Below are 21065 nucleotides of genomic sequence, written 5' to 3'. Positions count from 1 at the left end.
TGCGTAGAAGTGTATATTCATACGCATCTGCCGAGTATTCTCTTATTCGCACGAAGGGACACGCCTGATGGGATATTTGACAACTCTTCAAAGGTATATCTATCTGTCTGTCACATCAGATTTACTCGGAAAAGGCTAAAGCTATTGTCACGAAATTCGATGCGATCTATGAAGCCTTATACATCCAACTATTGGCATTATTTTGCGTTGAATTTAAGGAAGGGTTTCCCATACATGTAAATGGGGGTTTTTATTTTTTTTTCACATACTATAGGTTGTGCGTTGCTCCTCGACATTATAACCAATTTCATAGAGAAAATTCTTTTCAAAAATTACTAACACCTTTCATCTAAGTTTTTGGGATGTCGTCCACCCAACACTATCAGTAAATTTCCTGATAGAAGGTCCACTTATTATCAATTGAACTTGATGCGTTCGAAGCTGAAAGATGAGTAGAAACAAGCAGCCAAACATTAAAACAATTTTAAAAATTTGAATTATCCACAAAACCTAGAAAAGAATAACACCAGCTAGAATCTTTTAACAACAACAGATTCTACAATGAAATGGCTACTGCACTAAAGTTAGCCACGGGATGTCATATTTTAGATCTCACTATTGATTGGCAAAGAAGTTTTTACATGTATAATGGGCTGCATGCCCCATAACAATCGCCTGAATAAGTATCTGAGTCAAAATAAGGTATAAAATGTTCAAATTGAAGTCTCAAGCGAAATTCTCCAACAAGGTCTAGATTTAAATTAGACAATTGCTTCGTTAAGTATTTTACATACAGAGTAGGTCATTTAATGTCGGCCCATATGGCAACCCGCTAAATTTTGGCTGGAATGTTAGATTGACTAATGACATACCGCGTTTGAAACGTCAGTCCAAGACAATGTATAGCACTGAGCAGTACACTCCAAAAGAACGCGCTGAAATAATTCAGCTTTACATTCAAAATAAGCTCTCAATTGTGTTAAATCAACGTGGATTTCGTAAAAAAAAATAAAGTGAAAAGTACTGCATCTGAAAGCGCTTTACAGCGTTTATACGCAAAATTTATTAACCACGGTAGTCTCAGCAATACCAGTCACGCATCTAGACAACGTACAAGGCATTCCGATGAAAATATTGAAGCCATACGAGCCAGTATTGAGGAGACTCCTAGAACATCGAGTTAGTGCCGTTCCCAGGACTTAGGCATTTCAAGAACCAGCCTCAGGCGCATAATTCGTATCGATTTAAAAATGTTTCCATATAAAATCCAATTAACAAAAAATTAAACCCAGCTGATTATCCGAAACGCCTTGATTATGCCAAATGGGCCGTCGAAATTGTTCGCAATGAACCAGAATTTTGGCGAAAAATCATTATGTCAGACGAGGCCCATTTTCAGTTAAATGTCGCTTCTACGCTACCAAAAATCCTCAATTAATTGAAGAACAGCCTCTCTTCGATCAAAAGTGACTGCGTGGTGCGGTGTTTGTGCCGAAAAGGTCATCGGACCGTTGTTTTTCGAAAATGACGAAGGACCCTCTGTTTCCATCAAAGGCGAGCGTTATCGGGCCATGATTCGTGATCATGTCATACCAATCATCGAAGAAAATGACAAGGAAGGCTTCTGGTTTCAGCAGGACGGAGCAACTTGCCACACTTCACGCGCTACCATCAATTTTTTGAACCCATTATTCCACGGAAGGTTGATATCGAAAAAATGGTGATTTTCCATGGCCACCGAAATCACCAGATTTGACGCCACCAGACTTTTTATGTGGGGCTATCTCAAATCCAAGGTATGCATCAACAATCCAAGGACTCTAGCTCAACTCAAAAACAGCATTCGACGCGAAAACAATGGAAAACGCTAAAAATGATCACATTTTGCCATCAAGGCCAAAGGCAAACATTTGAAAGATATCATTTTCAAAAAATAGCTAGAACAAATCTTCTTGAACTAAAATAAATGATTTTTAATATGAAAAGCAAAAAAAGGTTTTCTTTTCTGGTTTTTTTTTCCAGAAACAAATGGGCCCACATTAAATGGCCTACCTTGTACAATGAATTCCATGCCATCACCTGTTTTCGAACATATGAATCGAAATTTATCATCAATCGGTTCTGTATAAACCGAAATGGTTATACCAATTGGTACGAAATTTGAATGGAAGATTGGAAGGTTTTGCCTTGAGTGTAAAGGAGGGTCCACATGCATGCAAAAGGAGGGGGTACATATTTTTCACCGAATGTGGGCATATGGGGCAACAAATGAAAGGCCTCGACTAGTACATTTTGAGTCGCTCTTAGTTTGGACTTTAGACAAAATGGTCACTTATTTCATTGGTCCATTCTCAAAAATAACGGAAACCTGAAAAAAATTCACGAAGTTGCTCGAAGGTGTTTTGAGATAAAAACAATATTTATTTCAAAGCTATTACAACATCAAACCATTTCTCATTCTTAAATTTTACTTTTACAGGATGAAGGCTGGAAACTCAACCGAACAAATTATTACCAAGAAGGATGGCTAGCGACCGGTAACATTCGCGGAATCGTTGGCGTGACATTCACAACATCACATTGCAAGAAAAACATGGAATATCCACTTAGAACCAACTACAACCTCCGTGGTCACCGCTCTGATGTGAGTTGAACTCCATGAACAATTCCTCTTTTCTTTTTTCATAACAACCCCATGTCCTTCTACACTACTTAAAATAATCTTTAGAATAATATTTCAATTTGAAATGGTTTTAAGAGATCATCCATAAAAACACTAGCCTTCCCTGTATAATCTGCTTAGTCATTCTACATTCTCACATCAAGATACCATTTCACCCTCTTCAAACTACAGACTACATGGGTGTAATTTAGATAGTCCCTCGTAAGCGTCTAGTCATCCGATTTAATTCCAAATTCGCGTGCCTACTTTACATAAAACACGCATACATATGGATTTATTTCGAAACCACAAACATATTATCACTTTTGTTACCGGCGACTTTTCCTTACCCCTTTCAGGTTATTCTAGTGAAATGGAATGAACCCTATCAAAAGCTAGCGTCATGTGATAGTTCCGGTATAATATTTGTTTGGATTAAGTACGAAGGACGTTGGTCAATTGAACTTATCAATGATCGGAATACGCCTGTCACGCATTTTTCATGGTCGCACGACGGTCGCATGGCACTCATTTGCTACCAGGACGGATTCGTTCTTGTGGGGTCGGTAGCCGGTCAGCGCTATTGGTCATCAATGCTTAATTTAGAATCAACCATAACATGTGGGATTTGGACGCCTGACGACCAGCAAGTTTACTTCGGCACCACCCAAGGACAGGTCATTGTTATGGACGTTCATGGTGCAATGGTATCGCAGGTACAATTGTGCTCAGATGTTGGAATCACTTCAATGGCGTGGTCTTGTGAAAAGTTCAAAATGGAAGAGGGCGAGGATACCGAACCAGGAGTTACGAATGCTTGTAAGTTGAATTTAATATTCTTTACGTATTTATTACATCTTATCTATGTTAATTTCTGCAAGGTAATCATACAACACAAAAAATCAATCAATCAATCAGCAATTCTATTGCTTAGATAAGGAACTCGGAAAAGACGAGACTTGAACATACAATATTAACTCATTTTAGGATGAAAACCACGACATATCATGACTCTCAGTCAATTCAGCGAAAAACATATCTCTTGCTGACTTAGAAACTGCTTTTCCTATTTTCCTCTTCCACTGTTTGATTTCTACTCTACTAGGAATCCAACCCTATATAACTTTATTTTCTGTTATTTCAACAATACGAATACCATCAATATCGATTACCGCAAACTTTCCATTTCCACTCAACCTACCCTGTTATTCGCTAGAAACCAAGTTTCAGATGCGGCAGTCATAGCTCCTCCTGACCTGAGTTAGCCACCCGTTTCATCCCCACATTTTCGATCATCAATTCAATTTAAATCGATACCAATGGAACACAGCTGTGAATTAACTCCTTCCAAAGAACTCTGAGACTGGCCAAAGTACCCTCTCCTTTTAGAGCTCTGAAAAAAAGAGGTTCACATGAACAATGGCGAATGGTTCCTTTTCTACAATTGCTGTCTGGCGTCCTGACCTACGCCATCCCTCCATCTTAGGCAGAGTCTGCCTCGTCTTCTTTTTCTACCATAGATATTGCCCTTATGGACTTTTGGGCTTGATCATCCTTATCCATTCGGATTAAGTGACCCGCCCATCGCAACCTGTTAAGCGGGATTTTATCCACAACTAGACCGTCGTGGTATCGCTTATAGATTTCGTCGTTATATGGGCTACGGAATCGTCTATCCTCATGTAGAGGGCCAAAAATTCGGAGGATTCTGTTCTCGAACGCGGCCAAGAGTTCGCAGTTTTGTTTGCTAAGAACCCAAGTCTCCAAGGAATACATAAGGACTGGCAAGATCATTGTCTTTTACAGTGAGAGCTTTGACCCTACGGTGAGACTTTTGGACCAACACGGTTTTTGTAAGCTGAAATAGGCTCTGTTGGCTGCCAACAACCGTGTGCGGATTTAATCGTCATAGCTGTTATCGGTTGTGATTTTCGACCCCAGATAAGAGAAATTTTCAACGGTCTCAAAGTTGTAATCTCCTATCTTCATTGTTTTCGTTTGACCAGTGCGATTCGATGTTGTTCGTTTTGTGTAAACACAAAACCTTATTAAAATCGGTTTACCGTCTGTCTGTCTGTCTGTCTGTCTGTCCGTCACACGCATTTTTCTCGTAGACGGTTATAGCGATTGACGCCAAGTTTGGTAGAAGGGTGGGAACTGTGAACGCTCACGCATATAGTGAGTTACATCCTTTTACGATGAATTTAAGGGGGGTGTCCATACATGCAAAAGGGGGGTGTAAATTTTTTTTTCATCAAATATAGTCATGTGGGGTATCAAATTAGAGGTCTCGGTTAGTACTTTTCGAAGCCAGTCTTAGTTTTGACTTTTGTTGAAAAGGTGGGGAGTGCGGGGGGTTGAAAGTGGTCATTTTTTTAACGAACCCATTCTCAGAAACTACCCAACCGAAAAAACTGAAAAAAATCAGGCGGCTGCCACTATATGGTCCCTAGGCTCCGAAATACCCTCAATACCGATAGCTGTTCAAATAAAGTTAATAATAGTACATTACTATAACTTTCAGTAATTGACAGGAAAACCCCCCTTAAGTTCACTCTAGAATCACAGAATTTTGCAGCAATATAGGCTACTGTATAGAGCATAACCTTGCCAAATTTGGTAAAAATCGCACTATTACTAACAAAGTTATACTAGGTCAAAACTGTCGCTCCTCTGCAAATTCAAGACTATGAATATCAATATCACTTGAAAGTGGCTATTTTCACATAATATATGCATATTTTATGTGCTATAGGCTAATGGGGCAAATGCACACTCAAATCTCTTTATAAAAGAAATACACAAAACCTTTCATATCTGAAGCATCTAGCTTCCGGTTTCCCGACTTGTTTGGTTTTGGCGCTGATGTTGCCACCATGCGCTTCCTCTTGCCTTCATTAGTGTGCAGCCCAAGATCTCGCGCCGTCTGCTCGATCTGGATGAAGGTAGACTGTACATCTCGGGTTGTTCTTCCCATTATGTCGATATCGTCAGCGTAGGTGGTTGGTGGACTTGAAGAGGATGGTGCCTCTCGCATTTACATCAGCATCGCGAATCATTTTCTCTAGGGCCAGGTTAAAGAGGACGCATGATAGGGCATCTCCTTGTCTTGGACCGTTGTTGATATTAAATGGTCTCGAGAGTGATCCTGCTGCTTTTATCTCGCCTCGCACATTGGTCAAAGTCAGCCTAGTCAGTCTGGCCGTGTACAGTTTTACCCTGGCTATGCTGGCATAGGCGCCTTTAAAGTCGATGAAAAGATGGTGGAACTAATGTCCATATTCCAACGGCTTTTCCATAGCTTGCCGCACACAGAAAATCTGATCTGTTGCTGATTTGCCTGGAGTGAAGCCTCTTTGGTATAGCCCAATGATGTTCTGGGTGTATGGGGCTATCCGACCTAGCAAGATGGCGGAGAATATCTTATAGATGGTACTCAGCAATGTGATACCTCTATAATTGCTGCACTATGTGATATCTCCCTTTTTATGTATGAGACAGATAATGCCTCGTTGCCAATCGTCAGGCATTGATTCGCTGTCCCATACCTTGAGCACAAGTTGATGAACCACTTGGTGTAATTGGTCGCCTCCATATTTAACTAATTCGGCTATAATTCTATCGTCTACTGGCGACTTATGATTTTTAAGCAGATGAATTGCACGGACTGTTCCTTCTATACTTGGTGGTGGTAGTATTTGTCCGTCGTCAACAGTTGGCGGGACCTCCAACGCCAATGTTCTGGTTGTTTGGTAGTTCATCAAAGTACTAAATCCATCGCTCCAATATGTCCATTCTGTCGGAAATCAGATTTCCCTCTTTGTCTCGGTAAGACGAACATCGAAGTGTATAAGGCTTCATCCTGCTGACTTGTTGGTAAAACTTCCACGCCTGGTGCGGTTGCTCCGTGTACTTTTCGAGTTCACAGGCCTGTTGGTTCTCCCAGGCTTCCTTTTTCCGTCTGTGAAGTCACTCCTCCGCTCGACAGAGTTCGTGATAAGTCTCCGCGCGTGCCCAGAGAATGCAGCATTACTCGGTATGCGGCATTCCTCCGTTCCGTTGCTAGCTTACATTCATTGTCAAACCAGCCGTTCCGACTTTTTTTGCGGCTGGAGCCAAGTATCTTTGTGGCCGTATTTATGATAACGTTCTTCAGGTGATTGTGAAGATCATTTGTTGATGCTTCATCTTCAGGGTCTCTGTTGACTGCGGTTATTGCGGCGTCCATTTCCTTCTTATAGGTGTTGCAGAGGGCTGTACTGTGGATGGCTTCAGTGATAACTCTTAGCACATGATCAATTTGGTTGAAAGTGTTCCCGTCTGGAGACGCCCACGTTTGTTTGTGGCCCGCTTTCCGCGCAAAACAGGTACTTCCAAAAACTTTTTCGTGTGACACTGCCAATTAAATAATTCGCAGTCCGTTATCATTTGTATTTTTATGTAAGCTACGCCTGAATACGGACTACGTCCCTACTAGGCTGTTAAAATCCCCAAGTATGATTTGGATATCATACAGGCTTCGAGAATCTGCTCAACTGCCTCGTAGAAGGTTTCGTTCACCGACTCTGCAGTCTCCTCTGTAGGGGCGTAAACGTTTATGAAGCTTTCATTTCTAAATTTGCCTCGCAAACGCAAAGTGCATAGCCGTTCGCTTATATTTTCAAAGCCAATAACAGCATGTTTCATTTTTTGACTGACTAAGAAATCTAATCCGGGCACATGGTTTACTGGACTTTACTGGTGTAGTGACTCTTCTTCAGGATACTAATCCCTGTCCAGTGCATCTCTTCCAATGCTGTTATCTCAACCTTATATTGGGACAAGGTATCGGCTAGCTGCTTGGCAGCATTTGATCTGTATAGGGAGCGCACTTTCCATGAAAAAATAGGCAAATCGTTATTCCATTATCGTTGCCGGGTTCGGCGTTGTAAAGTCCATTCTGTCCGAGGCTCCTCCTGTTGTTTTCTGTGTAGAGTGGTCAGTCCTACCCAACCCCCAACCTGGAGGACCAGTTGTTACAATTTGTCCAGGTTTTACTCGCTGGAGACTCGCCTTCGTCCTTCTCCGTTTACAGTTTTTCATTAAGAAAGAACGCCCAGCGATCATCTCTTGGAGGTGAGGATAGGGTTTCGTAGTAGAGCTGTTGGTGTTGGTGTAGCAGGCGTTTCCCAGGTTCTATGGTCCATCGTGGGTACCAATCCACGTTTCGCCCCAGGGCCGATATTACCCTTTGACCACCTCTAGAGGATGCGGTTACTGAACCGAGAAGACTATAGACAAACAACACTGGAGACCACAAACAATTTATTCTATCAAGTCATTGATAATGAGAAGAAGAACAATAAAGCAGAAAGGAAATGTCAACCCCTTACGGCTGCTTGTCCTTCCTTTCAAAAGATCGATAATGACGGTATTTTCAAACTATGGTCCTGTAGATCCTTGCCTTAAATTTGGCGTAGCCGAGGATACCAAGCAACTGTTAAGGATATAGAATTGGAGGACCCCGGCGTGAAACCAGGATGTTTGGAGTTGTTTTTTAAAGCAGAACTAGACAGAACACCGGTTGTTGCGTGGTTGCTGATGATTTAAAGTGCCTTTAATTTGAAATATTGAAAGAGCAGGTTTTTATCTGGAGATAATATTTAATATCTAATAATACTTATGTTAATTTAAAGTAAATAAAAAAAATAATCATGTTTTAATATACTCACAATCACATTTTGCTTAGAAACGGAGACCAATAAAATATTTTCAATTCAAAGTCTCTATGAACTTAAGGAATATTTGTATCTTTTATTCATCAAAAACCTTCTACCGCAAATGTTTATACGTGACACTTTCAAAGGTGTTCCATTTCGAAAGATCAACCTCGATTATTGTTTGAATTGACTACAATGCTTGTTTGTATAAATTGATTCCATCTGACTTCTCTCCTTTTCAGCTAAACGCACATTCGTTCTAGCTGTTTGCTTTCAAAATGGATACATCTACTTGCTGAAATCCTTTGACGACGTATCTCCTGCTCACATAAATACCGGACTAAATGGAGGTTACGGACTCGTTATGGAATGGAGCAATTCTCGAGAATTGCTGGCTGTAGCTGGAACATCACAATATTCTATGAACTCGTTGGATTCTCAAGGGAGTCCAGTCTTTGATAACCAACTGAAATTTTATACAGAAAATGGGACGTTACTATACTCAACGAGAATACCAAACACGAATACAACGGTATCAGCTTTAACCTGGGGACACAATGACAAGCGTCTGTTTATAGCGACAGGAAATCAAGTTCATATCGCATGGGTTTCCCGTCGAGTAGCTTCTCTGCAACTTTTATGCCGTCTACAGATTCAAAGTAGCATAGGATCAGAGTTAACATTACCCATGTTGCCTTTGCCATCAAGGATAAAGTCCTTAATAGGCAATTTATTTGCTCAAACTATTCGGGTAAGTGCACTATTGTGTTGGGATTAAGAAAATAATTTTCAGCCGGCCGGCCGGCCAGCCGGTTGGATATAACCGGCAGCTTTTGAATATTATTATTAATAAGCAAGCTGTTCTCTCGCCGGCTGAACATTAATTTGGCATTGAATTAAATATAATTGGATTTAATGAATCGTATTCGTGTTCATGCTGGATTATCCGCAGCATATTGCGACCTCATTAATCCTGGAAATCCTAAAGTTTCTTATTCCCGCAACGTTTTAAAAAATGTAAAATCAAATCCTTTTCTTTCCTTTCACGTAGAAACGGAAGGAACAAATTATTCATAAATTTAAGGATCGAATTTTCCCCTTTTACAGTGTTGTGTTCCGGACAGTAAATATCTACGAGAATTCGTATCACGTCCACCAATTTGCTCTACACGGTTGCATTGTACAATGATTCGGCATGATGATGACGTAAATTTAACGGCCGGATCCTGCTACACTTTATATTTGGAGTATTTAGGAGGTCTAGTACCATTACTTAAGGGAAAACGAATATCAAAAATACGTCCAGAATTTGTTATCTTCGATCCACAGGTTGAAGGTATGTATTACCATTAATCTAATTAATTTTGTTAACGTATCAGTCATGAATCTAAAATATATATAAAATCTTCAATTTATTATTTATATTTATATAATTTAAAGTCCCAAGTATAAGCAGAAAAACGGTTTACAAATTTTCTCGTTTCCTATTTAGATATTTGGTGATACTCACCTATATTGAGTAACCGCTTTTTCCTTCTTGGCCAACAAATTAAAATTTTTCCAGCTCATAACGTTTCACCATTAAGATTTATTTCCAAACATGATTATTAATCGGATACTGGGGCTGTCACGTCTTTAGGAATAAGCGGAATTCTTTCAAAAACCTTATTTCCTATTTCATTGAAACCGTCGTTTCTTTATTTGTTCGATGATGTTCAAATATCCTTCAATCTTCGGATTATAATCCAGTCATTCCATAGTTTCATTGTAATTTTATTGAAAAAATTTCATAATTTACAAGAAGGAGTTCAGCATTAGTGTTCCTTCGCAACTAAAACCACCCCCAACAATCTCCTGCCTCGCAGGTCCATATACATCATTGAACAGAATTAGCTGAATCTAACTAGGTCTATTTTGAGCAACATGCGTATCTCATGGTTGCGCCTTCCTGATGCCCTCTGACATTTTTCGGGAATTACCTTGGATAGTTCGTATCATGAATAACTTCATGTATTCCAATCCTCCTAGCTTGCTAGCCTTTTCCACACATTTCTGGTAGTAGCATTTCACCTAGAATTTCCTGTAGGTTTTTCCTTTTGTCTACGAATGTATGTCAGTTGAAAAATTGGTACTCTATATGTGCCCTCTGAGACCCTGGCGCAATTTGGACAGTCAGATGGGCCTGTAGAGGCACTGGTGATATCACGTACTCTTGTCACCTATTTTTAGATTCCCCGCTTCCAGCTTCCTTCCTTTGCGACAAAGAAGATGTTGTGTATGTCCTTCATCTTATCTGCCAAGAAGTCAGTCGAGATTATTTCCCAGATAATGAATGATGTACCATCTGAGATGGTCCCGAAAATATAACACACCTTTCTATAGGAATATAATGAAACTCACGACCCTAGAGCAACTAGTATACCGCGACCCTCGTACGTTCAACATCATCCAACAGTGGGTCCTGAAGACAGAACACGTGCGATCTATAGAAGGACAGCACTAAGATGTCCACACGATGTGAACGCACCCCAAATGCTGGAAAGATTGCAGGCGGCCGAAATACTCAAAAAATTATTCTGTTGCTATTCGTTCTTGCATGAGAATTTCCTCTTCGGCATTCATTTAAGTGAATTAGTTCAATAATTAATTGAGAGAATTGATTAATATATAAGAAGATAGAATACAAGTATTTTACTACATGAGGATGACCCACGGACACACGGAGGTTAACCAGCCTCAGACAGCAGCACCAACCTCTGCCGCTTCCATAATACGGAAATACCCCCTCAGATAGACACGCTTCAAACAACTCAGCCAACATATCCACGTAGTAAGGCTTGTCTGGTTCGGTAGTAGGTCGATCAAAGGTTGGTTGATACCCCTCTCAGATAGGCATGCTTCAAACAACTCAGCCGACTGAGTTCGACTAGCAAAACTTGTCTGGTTCGGTAGCAGGTCCATCAAAGGTTGGCTATTCCACTAGTAATTTGGCCTACTACTGGAGAAAATGCATCTCCTAAATATGGACCTATGGCATACTTTTGCAATGCATTGTGTTTCCCTGAGGAGATACTTGCCTTCATAGGCTGCTTAAGCTGTATCCCCAGCAAAGTTTGCCCATCCAAAGCCTTCACAGACTAAGCTAACGATGTTCTCGACTTAGCTTTAGACATACGCGTGTCTGTTTATTTGCCTGGTTGTCTCTCCGATCTCTTCATTTGTCTCTCCGTCTGTCTCTTCTTTTGCCTAACTTTCTGCCACATACGCGGGTTGGTCAAATAAGTAAAGTAGTGGCCGTTTGATCACTAAGCTTAATTCTTGTTCCATTTGGTCCCTCGTCGACGAAAGTAAGAATTTTGCGGAATTCCTCAGGGAGTTCCATGCGCCCGGAGGTCACCAATGCTCGGGTAGGAACATGTGGTGGAAGCTGCTGGTAGTATGTATGATACAATTTCGAGCGAATACCCGCAACGAAAAAGAGAGATGCATTCTCTATAAGGATCGTGGGGGCGCTGCACGTACTGTGGGTTCGGGGCCTAATCCGGCCTTAAGAGCAGAATTGGAAAGTCCTAGAACGCGGTCAAAGTGATCTACATTCTGCAGATCAACATGCCCAGCGTGTAATCGCTAATTGCGTAAAAACTTATCTAGTGTTTATCGGTGAAAGTACTGAAATAAAGACCCGCCTTCATGACATCTTGAGGTGTCAGGCACCGAGGCTTACGCTAATTGGTAAAACAAAACGAGACCCTGGACTGCCGCCTACATTTCAACTACTCTGTATGCACCTGGGGAAGGGAAATTTTTTTCAAGCACTAAGAGCTAAAGCGATACATGCTGCTAAGGACTTATCTACAGGAAGATTTTAAAGCAGAGAGACGGTGGAGCACGGTATTTCATGCAAGTCGTGGATACGGTTCATTAAGATGAGGTACACAACCTCGACAGGTTGTTCACCTTGTAACGCTTGATGACAAAAATGCTTGATGACAAAAATGATAATGTTGCAGCACTTATTGCTGGATATCTCATATTGATCGACTAGTTGATAAATGAAAACCAACGATTAGGTATCTTGAATTGACGCTCGACTCAAAGATGACCTTTTTCAAACCAAAGCAGCAGCAGACAAGGCGGCAACCTGGCTAATGGCAAACATTGGAGTACTACATCTAGCAGATGGCAATAAGTACAACGCAGTTTGTTCAGCTCTACGGCGCAGAGGTATGGAGTGATGCTCTTGGCAAGGAGGAGTATCGAACTTTGTGGATAGCATCTGCTATCACATTGTCTCTGAACCGGCCGTGATAGTGATCACAAGAGTGTTTTCTGTTGCCCTCCTTACTAAGAAATGTAATGGCGTTGATGATGATGTAAACGCGCAATGGAGAATACTTCAGGGAGACAGTTGCTCCGGAAGAACGTCAGCATGCATTAAATCAGTGGAAACTCTCCTAGCAATACGGATCAAGAGGCAAATGGTTTACATGGCTAATTGCCAACTTAGGTGCGCAGCTGAATCGAAAGCATGATGAGACTGACTATTTTCTCACCCATCTCCTAAGTGGACACGGGGATTAACAGTCTTACTTGCACAAAATTGGGAAGACACGATCCCATAACTGTATTTTGCAGTGGAGTTGTGGCTGACAAATTTATGCAACAGGGGAGCTTTCTCCAGACAATATTGTCAAAAGATACTATGGAGCGCTGATAGATGGAGCTGTGTTATACGTTATGTTCGAGTTCTTCTTGCTGCGAAGAAGATAGTGCTCCACCGGTAGAAGAGCTGATTGGGAAGAGATTGTTTGAATTCACAGGTCTCCTTCTTCTTCCCCTCCTCCAATTGGCGAAAGAAATTTCCTGACTCGAAGGTTTCCTAAGACAAGAAGGGAAGGGAAGACTAGTCAGAAGTAATGTGTCAAATGGGTCCAGTCCTATACTCTGACGACGAGCAAATGTTTAGTTGGTAGTCCGAAGGCGTAACGTTGCGAGAATTCAAATGTTGATTCATATCTAACAAGAAGTACCTATTTTGTCAAATTCATCTTTTATAGCGTATTGAAGAATCTACTGGTAATTTTTCTGAAAGGCTATAACTCAAGCCTTAGTTAGAAATATACACTATTGCGAAGAATTTTTTCAAATTGGCATTGATAAACATTTGTGGAAACACGAAAGGAGATAAAGGAAAGAGAAGTGCCTTCTGGAAGGAGTTTTATTCATATTTACAGGTTGAACGTTGGATTCGGAATTAACTATTTATTTTTCCTGCTATGAAAAAAAAATAATTAAACGAAAACACTGCAAGAGACTTTCAATTTGCGTGTCATTTGCTTCTGCAGGTTACGTCGCTTCCTCATAAAATGTCCGCCGACAAAACCGAGATAGGGCCACCAATGGCTATGGTAGCGTATTTCGCCTTAGGTGGCTTCCCAAAGACGACACTTGGTTTAACTACGCCTTCGTCAGGCTATATGAGGAGACAACTGAGTTTGCCTGTGTCGTTCTCGAGGACTACTCCTAGAAACGACTGAAGAAACAGCTCATTAAGCGCCTGCAAGGGAGTGAAATTTATAAGTTAAATTTGTTAATGACAGAGCTAGTGCTTGGCGACCGTGTTCTAAGACAACTGCTGCGCGTAATAAAGCAGTTAGGTAATGACAAAGTCGGTTACAGTCTTTGTGGCTACAGAGTCTTTCGGAGAGCACACTGGCTATCCTAGCATGAGCGGATTCGGGGTCTCTAAACATGTCGGCCGCGACGGTAGACAAAATCCACAAGGTCTAAGCAGACGGTAGCAGTACTAATAGTCACCGTTTCTAAATTGGCGGACGCGGTCGGTGCTGAATTCGGACAGTTGCCCAAAATAGCGATCTAGATCCGTTTCCCGAAAAGAGCGATTGGGTGGTAGGTCGTCAGGACCCTTGAAATGTATCGAGGCGTCCTAATACCGCCGATGGTTTACGGAGAAGGCCACAAAGTATACCAGTCCCTGCACCTTTTGTGCATATACCATATATATAAGTCTAGGACTGTGATGCTTTATTATAACGGATATCAACATTTCCTTCTTAGGAGCAGATTTCCCCTGCCACTATGGGCTGCTAGTTGATCTCTACAACAGAACCCTCACTGACCCCTAAACCTCCTGAAGTCATTAGAAATAATGTCAACCTACACGTCCAACACTCTTTCCATCGTATTTAAAGACGTCGCCGACCCAAGCTCGGACATTAATACTTGCAAGGCAAATTCAATAAAGAATGAAGTCCTTGTGACGATAACAATCGTCTAAATGCCCAAACGATTCCAGACCGATACCCAATTCCACTCATCCACGACTTCGTGAACTCTATCGCAGAGTACCGTTGTCTCTCGACCTCGGATTTAGTCAAGGCAAGATAACGATTAAGCTTTACTCAGACATAATTTCCTCCTATATCACTACGCAAGATACACAAACAAATTTTACCAAAACTCAGCAGTAACTATTAAATGTTTTTTTTTGTTGAACATTTTTTACAGAAGCGTCCGTTTTTTTACAATTTTCGCCTGATTCGAAAAGTTCTTCAGGTTCCAGTCATTCCACTATTGGCGCAGGAAGCGGTCGAACAGATTCATCTGACAGTGATCTGGATGATCGATGTCGTGGTTCGCCAAAAACTCCCCGTAAAAGAAAGCCACGTCATAAAAGACGACACCATAGTCATGGTGATAAAGTTGCTCATATTGAGAACGAAGTTGACGAATTAGCTTATGTCGATACGCTTCCAGAGGTAACAATCAAACCTTAAATTTCAATAAATGTGCCCAAACTTATTTTACAAATTTACAATGGAATATGCCTGCTTAATATATTTCCTCACTTTCTTCCCTTAGGAAGTAAAACTAGTTGAAGTAACCTCAAATATTTGGGGAACTAAATTTAAAATCCACGGACTTGCGAAAACCGTCCCAGCCAATTTAGGTCAAGTTACATATAAAACATCACTTCTACATTTACAACCGCGACAGATGACCTTAGTAATAACCGAATTGCGAGATGATTTCCCAACTGGACCGGATCCTAATTTCAATCCAAATGTTTTCTCTGAAGATGAAGAAGATCCAACCCTTCAATGTATAGATAGTAAAGCCAGTTCACCGATACAACGGCGTCTGAGTGAAAACTCCTCTCCGCCGATTGCACCAATGTCACCAAGGCCAAGCAGATTTGCTCAACGTGGAAAAAGTAGTAGTAGTGGAACTACTTCGCGACTAGCAGAAACAAGTGGCCAAAGTCCTTTAGCCAGAGTTGAGTCATATGATGATGAATCAGCTAATGAAAGTGGTCATGAGGAAATAGTGAGTGCCAATAATAGCAAACCAATCCGCCCAAAAAATATAGAGCCGCCAATTTTGAATACACCACGTCCTGGGCCAAGTTACACTAGTTTAGTTACTCAATACAGTCGTTCGTCGTCCAATTCAAGTGGTCAATCCAGACATGCGATATCACCACTTTGTTGTGAAGGGTCTGTACCGACTCTGCAATCGCCCAAAAACGCGGTCGCTCCTAGTGATATTATATTTGATAGACCACCAGCCGGACAAACCACTCTAATGAGCTACTCAAGTAATAGCGACTACGCAAACAATATGGTTCAAGTAAAAAATGCTCTCATGTCAGATCAGTGCCGAACTACAAATGCTCACGTCAATCCTGTTCCACTAAATCTTAACTTGAACCTCGAAAGAGTCGACCATAAACACAAAGAAAAGCAAAATTCATCAAAAAAGAAAGACATTCTTTACATTGATGAAGACACCCACTCTCCAGCAGGCAATGGTGAAATGAAAATCAAACGGACTCCAACAGTGGCATCCATTGCACCAGCTTTACCAGATTCAATAACTAGAAGCTGTAGCGTGGGGTATCTTGACTCTGTGGAAATGGTACCATCTGATATAGCCCTTTCTATACTAAGGAAAGATGCTCCGAACAAGAGGCTTGTTCTAGTGGATAAGAAGCCTCACAAAAAGAGGAAGCATCATCAGGAAGACTTTCGAAAGCCAAAACTACAACAAAGTGGAAAGTCCAAAAGCTTAGACTCCTGCGATTTACTCTCTCACCTAAATTCAAAATCAGCAATAAAAGATTCCGAAAAAGCTATGCCTAAACTGCTAGAAATTCATGAGAGTCCGGCCAAACAGACGAACAAAAAACAATGCAAAGCCTGCAAAATAAACGATTTAGGCTTAGAAAAATGCAGCAATTGCCAATATACTCAAACCTCAATATCTAGTTGTTTAGATAGTTCAAATAACATAATGAACGAAAAGTTAGATAACTCAACGTCATCTTCATCGTCATCAATTTCATATAATAAACGATCGCCGGGAGTCAAAGTCCCACATAACAACACAAATGGTTCTTCGCTGCAGGACAGCAAAAGTAACATCAACAACAACAACATCCTCGAGTCCCTTTTAATTTCAAAGCCACCGCATGGTAAATCACCCTCGAAGGCCCAAACCAACGGCACCTGCGATCAAAATCATCACCAACGCAAGACTGAATTTACCAGTTTTACAGACAGTCCATTGTTCTCTAGGAAGCATAGATTCGGTAATAAGAGTAGCAGTAACAAATCCAATAGTAATAACGCCAGTATAAATAACAACGAGCCCAGCTCGAGTAGTAAACAATATAACAATGGAAGTACAACAAACAATACAAGTGATAACCGTGGCTCGCCAATCTTAGGTAGGAAAAGTGCTGAAAGCAGTGGCTTTAATTTGGTTAAACAATTGTCGGAGGTTCGCCGACGGAAAAAGGAGCAACAACAGCAACAAAATAGTAACCGAAATGGATCATCAACGCCACCGAATTGCAGTAACGTAGTTGAAGTTACGCCAGTTGAATCGAAAACATCAGTCTCCTTGCATACGCAAGTAAGTCCTTATACCTATAAGAGAATTACAGTCGATGAAACCACTTATAAGGTAGTTGCCAAAAATTCTGACAAGGCGTCTATCCAAGCCACGATACTTTTCTGCTACGAATGCTTATAATTAACTATCTTCACTTCCATTCGCCCTCTGACCTGAATCGGCATTGCCCTCAAAGATGTATCATCTCCAGTTGTCTCGATATAACGATCATATCCTCCAGTTCCCAAATCTCAGACCTGCATTGCTGCCCATTGAGTCCTCCCAACGCGCTTAGTAATTTCTGCGTTATCTAAGCTACAATGGCCAGCCCATAGCAACTAGAACAATTTTACTACAATGGATGCATATATATTATTCCCGAGACTGGTCCTTCTCTCCCTGGTCGAATTATACGGCCAAATATTCGACGTTCAAAAATGGTTTTTTTCCAATGTTTTTGCTGAAGTCCATTCGCATTCATATAGTAACACAAGTTTTACGAGGAAACAGTGTTTGCTATGTCTATTCGATCCCGTTTTCGGCCACTTCACTACCGCATTTTCCTCAAATAAAACGATGTAGTCTCCCATAATCAATGTCACTTGTGTCCTTCTAATGGCGTACTCAAACGATCAATTGAACAGCAATTTATGCCTGTTTTATGCATCGGACAGCTCTCAAATTGTCATGATCCGCGGTTTAAATGGAATGCTTGAGACGTCGCGGGAGCATTGGCCTGACAAATTTCATTTATTTAATCGTTTTTTTTGTTTTCTTTTCAAATATTTCCAACAGAAGAAGAAATTCTACTTATTAAATTTGCTAATTTTTTCCGATTTTCCAACGCTCATCTAATGAATAGGATCTGACATCTCCTGTGCGCAGCATAGGAAACTGCAAAACTACGAAACAGAACAAATTGTGGTTTCCTTGGAATTTCGTTTTAGGCGTAAATTGTTCAGGGTCGCTTGTAGTGAGAGGACGATCGTTCGAAGATTTTAGATTGTGTATTGAATCATCGCCCGTTTGCCGAATTTCCTGCGTATCCAAAGTTAATTTCCTCCGGATAATAACGACCCACGGTTCCCTTTGTCGATGGACGAAGTTTCCCGTTCTGTCGCAAACCTCTGTTGAACATGTTAGTAAAACATGGGATTCTAGAATGTCCCGGCTGTAACACTGGAACTCTCCCTCAAGTTGAAGAAAGCGGACTCTCTGTAGGCTCGATACCGTCATCAAGGAGGATACACAAGAACAAAGAATATTTTGAGGGAATTCTTTATCCCCCTCCTCACGGAAGAGTCTCCATCTCAGTGGAATAAAAATGCAATAGATTGATACCGAATACAATTAAGAAGGCACTACCTACTCGCTGAGATGCCTTAATGTTGCAACCCCCGCCATTGATTGACCCCTTCTCCTTCTCAAACTTGCTTGGGACCATATTTAGAGGAGCAGTCTCTATTGACGCTTTCTCCAAGTTTATGGAAATTAGGTGAAATGAGAATCTAAATTTCGCACCCTATTCCACAATGACTCCAGAAAACAGCCTCTGTCGAAACTTGCTAGGTATTCTTTAATACGTTCCAGGATTAACCATTATCTTTGCGATAACAAAAGCACGCAATCACTTCCCCCCCAGAATTTTGAGGTAAGTAAAACTAGCAGCTCTTCAGAAATCATAGGGCCTACAAAAAAAATTCCACGAGGAGACTGTCAAGACCTACGGGTTTACTCCGCTTGAGCGCGTTAATCGCAAAGATAATTTCACTTCGATTAGTAGGAGCAATTCGTTACGAAAAGTGAAATTTCATTGGTGTCATGGGATTTAGAATCGTGATGAAATGTTTCTTCCACCCCTAAACTGCTCGCAATCGGTAATGAGGAACCTACCGTTAACGTCTTTAATAGGAGCATCGGAAAACTTGGAACACTTGAAAGTTCCTGTGACTTTGCGGAATTTGTCACAATATTGGAGCTCAAATGCATCACTCCACGACTCGCCCCGATTATCCTTCAATGAAGCTTTCAGGCTTCCGCGGTCAGTTTGCCCCATCCGACACCCTAAGTAGCGGCAGTCAAAAGAGCATTTTTGTTGGTGGTCCAATGGTCATCAATATTTTGCAGTGAACTCTTCAAAGCATCTGTTATCAATGACGAGACAATGGAAGCTGAATAAATCCGCGCTTATCACTAGGGCCCCAAACTTGTGTTACTTCGAGACCCTTTCTGAACAAGATGACATTGGAACACACTTTTTTATTCAGATCGCCCCACAATGTTACCTTTAGAAGGTCGTTCCTAGATTGCATTCCGTTGTTCATGGGGGACCTATTTTCTCTCTGCAGAAATCTTGTTAGGAATCTTACTGGTAAATTTATGCCTGTGGCTAACCTCAAATCATTGGATGTTGGGTATTTTAGCGTCATTTTCCGGAATCAATGGTAGCCGAGATGTAAATTCTGTTTGTTACTTGAGTAAAGTTGAAGTTACCAAAAAAAAACTCAAATGCTCTATCATTATATTTTATCTTTGCTCAAAGTAGTCGTTGTTTTTTATGATGTTTCCATGCGGCATCAGCAAAGGCACTGTCAACAGCGGAGTTGATTTGATTTGACGTCAAAATACCGATGAACCTTATCAGTTCGAGACTTTTGTCTCTTATTAACAACTTTAGTCTTGATATGATACCTACATGAACCAGCTATCTGGGCGATCAACTTCCTGAATTCTCGATGGATTAATCTTCATACTCCCGCAGTTATCCCTCTCTTATAGCTATTTTTTTGGAAAAAATCGAGTTTGATTTCGCCGAAGACAGAACCAAGTCTCCGCTGCCTCACATCTGCCCGCAAATAATGTGACCGCAAATGACCAGATATTAATTACTTTTATATGGTCGCCAATTATCCTTTGTTGGGGTATAGCGCCTCAACCACAGTTATCACTCACGGTTACCTGAAGTGCACTTCAACTCCCCCGCAGCTTTCCGAGATGCTTGCACTCCTCCTCTCTTGTTTTTCCCATGTGTTTTTCGGGTGACCCACTCGTCGGCCATCTTGGGCTAGCGGATTTCACTCCATGACGTAGCGGGCAATGCAATTGTCGCCCTATTTATTGTTTGTCCTATCCACTGCCATTTCCACATTCCGATTACATCCCATGCAGGTGACAGGCCTATGCACCGACCAAATTTTTCTTTTGTAATAGTATCAGACCAGCGATGATACGACTCAAACAGGTCTTGACGAACGCTTGGAGCCTGGATAGTTATGCTACTCCCATATAGCAACTGAGAAAGAACACTAGCACCAAATTGAGATAACTGCAGACTTGAGAGAAAGTAGCGAAAGCTGATCTAGCGCTGTTAATGCGACCGGTAACATCCAGTTCGGTGCCTCCGAACACCCTTCCTAGATATACAAACTGATCGACGCCTTAATGTCCATTAATCCAAAGAGGGAGAGTGCGATGACTCGTCAGACTGAGAACCTTGGTTTTTATATTCAGTCCCACTGTAATTGCCCCTTTTTCCTTATACAGAGCCAAGGTCCTTGACCCGGTGAGGGGGCAAACATATGTCATCAGCGAAGTCCATTGAATTCCTCACTTTCGGGTAAAACATCATGAAGACCGTCGCCGATAGCAAGGATAAATATTGGTGCCAAGATGAAACCCTGGTGGACTCCGCTTTGGACCTCAAATTCCTCGGAGATTTTACATGGATGCAGCACGTGACATCTTGGGCCATCATATGATAATAGCTATAAGTTTCTCTCCATTGTTCT

At 41.2% G+C, this 21065-nt stretch overlaps 1 protein-coding gene across 1 annotated transcript in view; it reads left to right on the top strand.

Annotated features, from left to right (window-relative positions):
- LOC119657150 (tubby-related protein 4) overlaps positions 1-21065 on the top strand; it is a 146623-nt gene that overhangs the window by 118837 nt on the left and 6721 nt on the right. The window contains exons 3-8 of the mRNA XM_038063927.1: positions 2480-2644; positions 3022-3481; positions 8604-9112; positions 9469-9697; positions 14890-15140; positions 15244-17298. Coding sequence (XP_037919855.1) covers positions 2480-2644; positions 3022-3481; positions 8604-9112; positions 9469-9697; positions 14890-15140; positions 15244-17298 — 3669 coding nt within the window. The remainder of the gene's footprint in view (positions 1-2479; positions 2645-3021; positions 3482-8603; positions 9113-9468; positions 9698-14889; positions 15141-15243; positions 17299-21065) is intronic.

Source organism: Hermetia illucens, chromosome 5 (assembly GCF_905115235.1).
Source record: "Hermetia illucens chromosome 5, iHerIll2.2.curated.20191125, whole genome shotgun sequence".
Lineage (NCBI taxonomy): Eukaryota > Metazoa > Arthropoda > Insecta > Diptera > Stratiomyidae > Hermetia > Hermetia illucens.
Note: the sequence above shows the minus strand (reverse complement) of the source record. Positions and strands in the feature narration are given on the sequence as shown.